A 10242-nucleotide genomic window follows, 5' to 3' on the forward strand; every position below is an offset into this window, starting at 1 on the left:
TGGGGACCTGATCACAGTTCCCACCACCCACAGAGCAGGCCACCACGGCGATTCTCTACCTTGTTGTTCGTGTTCCCAAATAAACACTCAACACCCTCCTTTATCTCGTGAATCCACTTACACATGTTAGTACTAACCTCTGAATGTCTTCGGGAAAGGAGGCAATCGGTCTTAAGCCACCTGTCACTCACTAACACAAAAGCTGTCATTCATATCAGCTCCCTGTCTGTTATGTTTGGAAATTAGAATATCTTTATATATTATACTACTATATTATTTGCAATAAACATGCATATAGAATACAGTAGACTGTCCATGTAGGCATTTACTCCAGATAACCTACCACACAGCTTTGTTTTTTTTTTGAGAAATTCTGATTTCATCTTGTTATTAGAGATATTCAGAATGCATTTTATGGTCAGACCTGAACTTCACAGGTGTGACGTCAGTGCATCCTTCCCCTCCCAGGACAGTGCGGGGTCTACTTCCACACACCTTTGAGGGTGGGAGGAACACTTTTGGTTGTGCTGAAGGTGTAAGTTTCTGAGAAAGGTCCCTCCCCTGCCTCGCTCGCTGCCTGGATTCTAAAGGAGTAGCAGGTGGACTCCGTCAGTCTCTGGACCTTGTAGGTGTGGCTGGGTCCTCTGTAGATGGAAACAAACCTGGACAGAAAGAGGAGCAGAATCCATTAGTCACCTGAGTTCCTTGTGGTGATAAATTCTGAGGCAGACTCATGGAAAGATCAGGGCTAGCTTGATAAATGCCTCCCACCACCTGAAGGGACTGGTTGCTATGTAATGGTTCAGTTCAATGTTCAAGGAATGCTTGTATAAAAGAAAACACATGGTAAAGCACATGCGAAGAGCAGAACCAAGTTCCATTAACATTAGTCATGCATGTTTTTATTTACTAACAAAAACAGACTTTTCAAGTGTTTCACTGTGGTTAGTGGTAACCCACGTATTATTTACTTGACAATGAAGTTACTGTTCAATGGTCACTTGATAAATAAGAGGTCTATTTACTCAGATTTTTCAAATAACAGAAGTTTAAATCCTTTAAATGCTGATCTTTATTTATACAAGACCTCACAAAGCCCTTTCCCAAGCTGGCAAAAAGACATCTATGATTATGTATCTTGGAGAAAATACACAAAAGACAGAAAGGACTGTGTTCAGAATTATCACTGGGGTAAATGAAGTAACATATAAAATGGCACGGGCCATCTGGACAGTTTTTGCTGGCAGATTCTGGTTTCTTCTACCATTTGGTCTGAAACTATTTTATATTTCTGCTAAATTAAAATATTTTTAAAAATCTTAATTTATGATTTGCGTGTGTGACCGAAGCACAGCTCTCCTCTATGCAGGTGTGTTCAGCAGGTACACTTTCCGACCGAGCCATCTTCCTGCTCTTATTATTACTATGCAACGTAATTACATAAAGTGTGAATTAGAAACAATGCCTTGTACTTTAGGTATTTTCTCAGCATATCTTGAAAACTTAGCTCCTCCCCCAGTGAAACTGGATTACCTAGATCTATAAATTGACTTTTATCACCTAATAACTGTATGATTCTGAAAAAACAATGCAATTTTTCCAAAAGATCTCCAGTACCTAAACATCACTGGCCCAGGAACACCCTGAGAACCAACACTGAGCAACTCCAGACTCCAGGGGCTTTGCTCACACAGGCCATGCTTGGCTACTGGCACCCAGAGCTCCCTCAGCAGTCAAGGAACCCCACTGTCTTCAGAAACTGTAAGGCACTAAGTGACAGAATCATCATTCAAAATGTCTGACCTGAGCTTGCTGGGCTCAGGGAGGAGAATTCTTACAATTATTTAGCAGTCATTCTTAGCAGCCTGATGTGTGCTGGGCTCTGGGGTTGAATGAGAACCACACCGAGGTGCTGGCCCTGTGTGGGAGCAGGAAGTTCTGGAGGGCAGTAGCAACTTGGTTCTGTGTAAAATAGTCCTAGGTGGGAGGGCGGGGTGGATCCACAGGCAGTGAGAGACGGACAGACCAAACAACCCTGTTAGCCAATACTCAGTGTACCCCATCCAGGCACGCACCAGCCTTTGAAATGGAGTTCCAGAGCCCTGGCAGGTTCACTTACTGGTCTGCATGTTTTGATCAGGAGGAAGTGTTTTTTATTGAAGGCTGAACATCCTCCATTTCAAGGAAAGCCAGAGCCCAGGTTGAAACCCACAGATAACCATGGCAACCTACTTAGCACACTCAACACATTACTGCCTTAATGAAGACACCCCAGCTAATGCAGAGGCAAATGTCTACTTATTAACTCAGCTTCACCTGGGCCAGAATCGCCAGCGGGAGTAATTGCCCTTAATTGTATCACAAATGGAAGTCATGGTCTCGGAAGCACACTGTTAAATCTCCATTATGGTGACCTGCAAGCTCAGTGTTTGTCTGTAGAACTGTTTCCAGCCCTGCCACACTCCAAGGATGGTATTTCCTTTAGAAAAGACGTTTGACACACATCTGTGCCAAGGTCTAATCACGTACCTAGAGAGAAACACTCACAGTCTCTACGAAACTCACTGAAGCAAGTCCAGTAATCTGACTTCGTACTACAATCCAACTGAATAAGTAGAACACATATAATTCTCAAAACCATCAAAACTTGCTGACTCTAGACTATTTGGTCCATTCTTGTATTGCTCATGCACTTAACTGGTACTCCGACTTATTAAAAAGCATTGCAGGAAGGGCTAATAGTAATGGCAGATTGACAAATGTGTCATTAATGCATGTCCTTAGGTTCGGAGACAGCGTTACCCACATTTGTGAGAAAGGCTGAATTAGTTAGGGCAGAGAAAGTGACTGCAGGGTGAGGACGGTTGGAAGCCATTAACCTGGGCTGCTAACTGCTGGTGGTGTAATGCTGAAGCATCCTGCCTGTAGAATCAGGGAGCCTTAAGAGGCCAACCTGGGACCATCAGTCCCCCTGGGAGGGCAAGCTGGGTCTTGGCAGCCTATAGCTCCCAGTGGGAGGAGCCAGGATAGCAGGCTGCTCTTCCTTTATAACTCCACACCCAACATTTTTTAAAGATTTGTTTTACGTGCATTGGTGTTTTGCCTGCGGAGGATGATCATATGGACCGGAAGTGCAGGGGGCGGGAAGGAATGGGGAGCACACGGCTGGCTCTGAATCTCCCAGCAGTCATTTATAACAGCACTGCAGTTTGAGAATGGAGCCAGAGTCGGGTCTGTAGCAGAGACTACTGAGACGGGTCGGTCACGCTCTCCAGTCCCTTTCATTAGTTCCCTACAGCGTATTCTTCTGGAGTTTAAAGAAACCTTGAAGATGCAGGGTTTTTTTGTTTGTTTGTTTGTTTTTGTTTTGTTTTTGGTAACAGTCAGTAGCTACCAACACTGGAAGCATCCCACAGTTACAGATCCTGATGGGGAGAGCAAGTCGTGACTATTTATTCCACTAGATGCTTCTCCCCTGTCTAATCTCCCTGGAGCCTCACGTTGAAAAACACTGGCTGTCTGAAGAAAACCCGAGCAGCAGATTAACCGTAAACACATTCCTGGAATTTACAGCCCTCCTGTTGCAGTCCTGGGCACAATTACCAAGAGCATGGCCCTATGAATTTGGGCTCAACACCAGCTCCAATTCCATTAGACCAGGCACCATTTCATTTCATAAACACAGACAAACGCATCTTCCGAAGTGTCAGGACAGCGCTATGACCTCAGCTTACGAGCTGAAGTTGCTACTCTAGCGAGTACATCAGGAAAACTTGGCTTTATGAGAATATTTGCTCAGCGTGTGTATTTTTCTAGTGTAACATGGAAACCAGAACCATTCAGATTTTCTATGCTGGATCTGTTAAGAATAATAGGCCTAATCACCGCAAGGCCAAACTAATCTAATTTTTGCTTTTCTGTTGAAATTAAAATCTCTTGTACTGTCTGTTCACTGTTTAATGCTAATTCATTTTCTCAGCAAGATCAGCTCTTCCAAATCTGCCACATACCTCATGAGGCCGAGCACAGCTCAAGAAAACATTCTGCTAGTTGAATAACCATAATCAAACACTAGACATAAACTTAGCCCTCTGGAGAGAAGCATGATTGCAATGTTTCTCCATGAACATGGCCCTGAAGTCTCAGGAAATACGCATCCTAATGAAAATGGAATGAACTCAGTCAGCTGGGCTGTAAGAATTCTTGATGTAGTTACCCTGAGGCAAAGCTTTGGGCCATGCTGGCTTGTTCATTTCCTTCAGTTTGTAGGAAAGGAGCTCAAATGGGGAGGGAAAGAGGGATGGAGGGAGGGAGAGGAAAGGTGGGAGAGAGGGAGAGGGAGGGAGGGAGGGAGAGGGAGGGGGATATACTAGCATATTTCACTTCTTAGTCAGAGAACTAAATGTAAACAAAGCTCCTAGTGCTTGGCATGTTCTTTGCATGTTCTCGATACACAGAATTTTCCTTCAGAAAGCTTAAAATATGTATTTGAATCCCTGGGTCATCTTGTGCACATGTGTGTGTATCAGCACAGGTGTGTGGGCGGGCACATGTGGAGGCCAGAAGTCAACAGTGGTGTTGTCCTCAGGGTAGCTGTCAACCTTCCTTTGCCACAGGGCCTGCCACTTGGACCTGAGAAGGCTAGATTTGCTGGACAGTGAGCTCTTCGGATCCTCATGCCTCCACCACCCCAGTATTGCATAAAATCAAGTGTGGTGTGCATGCCTATAATCTCAACTCATGGAAGATTGAGGCAGGAACATCAAAAGTGTAGGCTCATCCTGGCTACACAGTGAAATGAAAGTCAGCCTGGGATACATGGAACCATCTTGAAGAGAGAGAGAGGGAGGGAGGGAGAGAGGAAGGAAGGAAGGGAGGGAGGGAGGGAGGGAGGAAGGACGGACGGACGGACGGACGGACGGACAGACATTAAGCTAACAGAACTGTAACATATTCAAGTCCAGCGTTTTGTCCTTGATGCTGAGTCAAGAGCTGGCATTAAAGGCTTGGACCATTCACGAGCGTTCACTTTCAGACACTAAGGAAGGTCATCTTCAAACTGAAGTCAGGCTGTCCTCATCCTGTTAAATCCCAGGAAAACGATTCCACAAATAGAATAAGAATGTATTATGCCCAGGACTCACATCACTTTAATAACTTTCTGAGAGCACTGACAAATTTAATTTAGAAAGGATAAATGTGGACTCCAGCTCATAAAATTAAGAAAAATATCGTTCCTAATAGTCAAATTTCTTAAACTGCCAGTTCTGTTTAGGCAAGTGATTTATTTGATGAACAAGGCAAGCCTTAGCATCTCTCTGCCTCCTTCCTTCCCCCACCTCTTCTGTCAAAGGAGCAAGCATGCACTGACTCCCAGATTCTGCAGTCTTGTCTGTTTGCCCTATGGAAGTGTCTCATGAGAGCCACACTCATCTGTACAGATGCTTCTACAGTGTTTGCTCTGTGCTGAGGAGCCACTGTTGACCACCATCTGCACAGTCTCCACAAAGTACTCCTTGGGTGGCTGTCCCACCAGGGCAGAACTACAGAAGAAAAGGGAGTCTCCCTGCTTCCCAGGTTTTCCAGGTTTATGGAGCAGTGCAGCGCAGGCTCCAGCCCTTCTGTGCTATGTTTTTGGAGAACTACACAATATCCCCCAAAAGGTTCTTTCTATTGTCAACAGATGCAAAGGCCTGGAAAAAAAAACGTTAAGATTTGGAAATATCCCTTAATACTGACTCTCACACATATCATGACTTCTGTTAGTTCAGAATGCTTGATTTTGCTAGTCCTCTGTGGCTGAGAACTTCTTTTAAGGTAGAATAATAACCCATTAAAAACAGATCCAAAGAAACATATTCAACAGGATGAATGCTTTTGCATATAAAAGATAATTTTGATCTCCAGTGAACTTATCAAATCAAACTCGCTGTCCCTGTGCTTTGGTGCTGGTAATGCCTCCGGCAGGACAATGGCTGCTTTATTTTCTTTCCACCTGATCTTCCCGGAAAGGCAAGCCAAGTTCAAATGTGTGGTCTGTGTGCACATGGTCCAAACTCTCAGAACATTTTTCCCCATGGCACTAAATTCTAGGGTTTTCTATGAGTTAATGATATGTACTTGTGCATTCTCCCTTCCTCTTCCCCTCTTTCTATGAATATTGTATTTATTTCAATTCGGATGTCAACAAGACAGCTGTAACTCTCTCCCGGTTTTGTTTATTTGTTTTGATGCTGCCACCCTCTGGTAGAGCTAACTGTGCTGAAGGCCAAGACCTCGCTCTCAGTCTCCAACAGTTCCTACACCCTATCTTCTGTTCGCGTGTCTCCAGCGACCCTGGGACATTACCAGTGGATAGGGAGGCTGCGTGAGGACATGCAGAACAGAACAGGAAGGCCTAAGAGGCACTGTGGTCTCTGGAACTTTACCACATCTTTACACATTTCTTTCTTCTTAGCAGACATGGTCTCTGCCTCTGCCAACTTCTAAGAAGTTGGCAGAAGCATAGGGGTGCTTTTCCCAGACTCCCCCTGGCACCTTGCACAGTAGACACACAGGACAGTATTTGCCCTGGACTTCTCAGGGTTTCTTTGGCCTTTGCTTGATTGCTTTTCCTCAGCTAAGCACCCACTCACTGCCTATCCCGTTGTCACTGGCCCTGACATTATTTCCACAGAACCCAGGGTATGGCTACTTCTCCGGATCTTGGTTTCCACTCAAGGTCAACAGAGCTCCACGGCAGTAAACTCAGTCTAACCTCCTGACTGCAGAGCAGTGGGCCAAGAATGTATGGGAGAGGAAATCCCATGCACTGGAACAGAATGTGGTCCTATAGACAGGGATACAACAGGGACAACCTCTTCCACGCTTCCAGGAACATCCACTCTAACCCAGGAGCATCCAACCTGTGGCATACGTACGCTCCATGGCAGCTGTGAATGTGGACCAACACATCTGTATACTAACATCGTGCCATACTGTCGACAAGTTCAACACAGCTAATAGTTCATCACTGCCTTGGTTTTATGATAGTCCTTCCTTCTGCCTGATTCTGATCAGAACCTTTGCTAGTAGAATATTCTGTGACCACTAACTTCTGTCTTCTGATTGGCCATTTTCTGAGGAGATAAAGCTACGTTAAGTAAGCACGATGTGAAAGCCTGAATTTGATTTCAACATCTCCAAGTGTCCTCTGGGCAGGAAGTCTTAGAAGAAACAAATTTCTTATTTGCTCTGGTTAATTTGATATCATAGCACCCATAGTTGCAGAGTACATTCCCCATCTGTACATCACCCACAGCAATTCCCGATTGGTAAACATGTTTGTCCCGATGGTTACTGAATATTTAAAGAGGTACCATTTCTCCCAGGTCCCATTTTCCTCGGCACTTATGACTAATATAATGTTATTAGACAGTGGGGACTTGAATCTGACAATTTTCTCTTTTGATAATTTCTCTCCATCATCGGCCCTTATAAAGGGAAAAACGTGCATCTGTTGTCACGTCGGGAGATGGGGATGTTTCAAACGCGTAAGAACTCCAGAGGAAGAACAGGGTATACTGCTGAGTAACATGTAAGAGCCTTCTGTAAACAAGGAGGAGGGGTTTCAGAGGAAGATGAGTATGAGACGAACAGCAAAGTTGGACGTGCCAGGAATGCATGCGCCCCACTCACCTCTTGCTCCGGTCCTCCAACTGCAGCGTGTACACCAGGTCACCAGCAGCATGCGTTCTGGAGTTACTGTCTCCCCACTTGAGCTTCAGGCTCTGAGGACCAGATGCAGCACACTCCAGTCTAGGAGGCAAGGGTGGCAATGGCCGAGTTTTTGCTTTAATGAACTGACTAAAAGGTCCGACTCCAATCTCATTGACGGCCTGAATTCTGATCCTACAGGTGGAGAAATAAAAAGACAATGAAAGCTTAGGAAGTGGAATTTCCTTCATTCAAAACGAACATTTGCTGTCCCTAAAGCAAGGCTGTGGGAGACCAGCTAGAGTAAACCCTGGGCAGCGAGGAGAGGTTGTGTGCTCTGCTTCTAAACATAGCAAAACAGCGCATGAGCAAATCCCTCAGGATTTTACCTGGAGAAAAGCAGGCTGTGAAGGATTCCTACAGACAAGGTCTTATACTGTGATCTAGCCACTGACGGTTAGACTACGCATAAAGAATTCATTAAAAGGGGAACACATTCCTGATAGCCCTTTAACAGGACAGCTGGCTTCTCCCCTTAGCCAGAGTCAAGAGGCCACCTCTGGTAGTAGCGGGGTACCACTCAGGTGTACAGTGCTCTTAGCTGGACGCTTGCTGTGTGCAGTAAAGATGTGTCAATCCTGCCAGAACTTAAAAACCAGCAGAGGTAAATGTGTGCCTGAGACCTCCCACAGTGCAGATACTATCCCCATTTCTGGTCCCTCTGCTTCACCACTTTCTGATTAGCCAGCTCTCCACAGCCACCAAACAACACATCACTGGCATTGTGCTCCCCACTTCAGACCTCTTTACACTGTGTGCTACCGCGGACGGCCGGCCCTACCAGCCAACTCCAGGGTATGTCTCCTTTACTGCTCTGAGCAGAGGCCTTCTCTATTCTTGCCTCCTCTCTTTTCTAGGTAATACAAGCGTTTACTAAAGTTTCACTTTATTAACAGAATTCTCAACCTCCTATCTTTATAGTGTCACCCATGTTAAGCACACTTAGGTCTGTGGCTTTGAGTTTCTTCCTGAATCCTTACAGCCCCTCCAATCAGACCCTCTCTCCAAATTCCTTGCTAGGTTCCCAGGAATCTCAACTCACTGAGCTGACTGAGAAGGGCAGTATTAACAGCTCAAAAAGTTTCAATATTTAAGACTTGATCTGAATTCATAACAGTTTTTCAAAACACATTACAAGTAATAATATAGTCTAAGAAAGAATATTTAGAAGGCAGATCATTTTTACATATTTCTATGATTTAATTACTTTTATGGTATACTCACTTATAGCTTTTGTACAGGGTTTCTTTGTGTAGCCTTGGCTGTCCTGGAACCAGCTGTATAAACCAGGCTGGTCTCGAACTCACAGAGTACCACCTCCTCTGCCTACCCAGTGTTGGGATGAAAGGTGTGCACCGCCTCCCCCAGCCCTCACTACAGCTTTTATTGCTTATACGTTAATACAAAGTACCACTTAAACATCACAACACTAAAGCAGAAGCTATGAGGCAAGTTCTTCAAACTCAAAAGAGCGTACAAGCCAACCTGGAGTATCTGTAACTTAGAAAAGAAAGGTTTCTCACACACAAGGCAGAACACCACACTCTACCCCTCTTCCTCATCTTGGGGCAAAGGACACAGCTATCTCAGGACTCTGAAACCTTAGATACCAGCAGGCACACGTCGGCCAAGTGTAGGGTTGGGCTTCTCACAAGCCAACAGTATTTGTTTCCCCCTTTATCGTCAAGGGGGTTGGACTAAGCTGAGAAGTGGGCCTCTATGCACAAAGAGCTGCAGAGAAAGGCCACTTCCCTGGCCTTGCATGGCTCTCAATGAGGTGGGAAATTTCCTTAGCAATTCTAGCTTGCTTACAGCCTAAAGGAGAAAAACCAGATGATCATATCAACTGATGAAGTATCTAACACAATCCAATCTCTAGTTGAAATCAAAATGTTCTGCAAACAGGAGACCCTCTTTGATCTGAAGAGGGGCATCGAAGAAAAAGGGCCACAACTACCATAATAGCTGTGAGAGAGGAAATACCGTCCCCCTAAAACTAGAAGAGAGGTCAGCAAGGCCGGACCACAGTGAGGCTGCCTGCCTGGCGTGCTCTTCCTCCTATTTTTCAGCATTTGTTAAGAATACTACCCTGTTCTGAGAGGAAGAGGTATAGAGAGGTAAAGAAAAAAAGAAACAGAATCCACAAGATGCCAATGAGAACATTCACTGTAGAGAACCTATCAAGACAAGAGACACAGGAGTCACAGACTAGGTGCTTCACAGAAAAAGTCTCAGTTGTCTTAGAATTGACCCACAGACAAAATGTCATTAAAATCAATCCTGGTACTTGGGAAGCTGAAGCAGGAGGGTGGAGCATGTAAGGTCAGCCTGGGCTGCAGTGTAAGGCCTTATCTCCCAAAATCAATAAATACATAAGAATAAACTAAAAAGTCCTGGCAGGATTCTTAGGCAATAAACACAAGCTAATTCTAAAGTTATATGGAAAGGAAGTAGACTGCTAATACAGTGTGAACCCAGATGTAAACT

The 10242-nt window shown here is 44.8% G+C and overlaps 1 protein-coding gene across 3 annotated transcripts in view; it reads right to left on the bottom strand.

Annotated features, from left to right (window-relative positions):
* Fndc3b (fibronectin type III domain containing 3B) overlaps positions 1-10242 on the bottom strand; it is a 291701-nt gene that overhangs the window by 11063 nt on the left and 270396 nt on the right. For all 3 annotated transcript variants that reach the window (XM_005343904.2, XM_026782781.1, XM_013347920.2), the window contains exons 23-24: positions 7678-7890; positions 496-662 (exon numbers count right to left, since the gene is read on the bottom strand). In XM_005343904.2, the coding sequence (XP_005343961.1) occupies positions 496-662; positions 7678-7890 (380 nt within the window). The remainder of the gene's footprint in view (positions 1-495; positions 663-7677; positions 7891-10242) is intronic.

The sequence above is a fragment of the Microtus ochrogaster genome, chromosome 1 (assembly GCF_000317375.1).
Source record: "Microtus ochrogaster isolate Prairie Vole_2 chromosome 1, MicOch1.0, whole genome shotgun sequence".
Taxonomy (NCBI): domain Eukaryota; kingdom Metazoa; phylum Chordata; class Mammalia; order Rodentia; family Cricetidae; genus Microtus; species Microtus ochrogaster.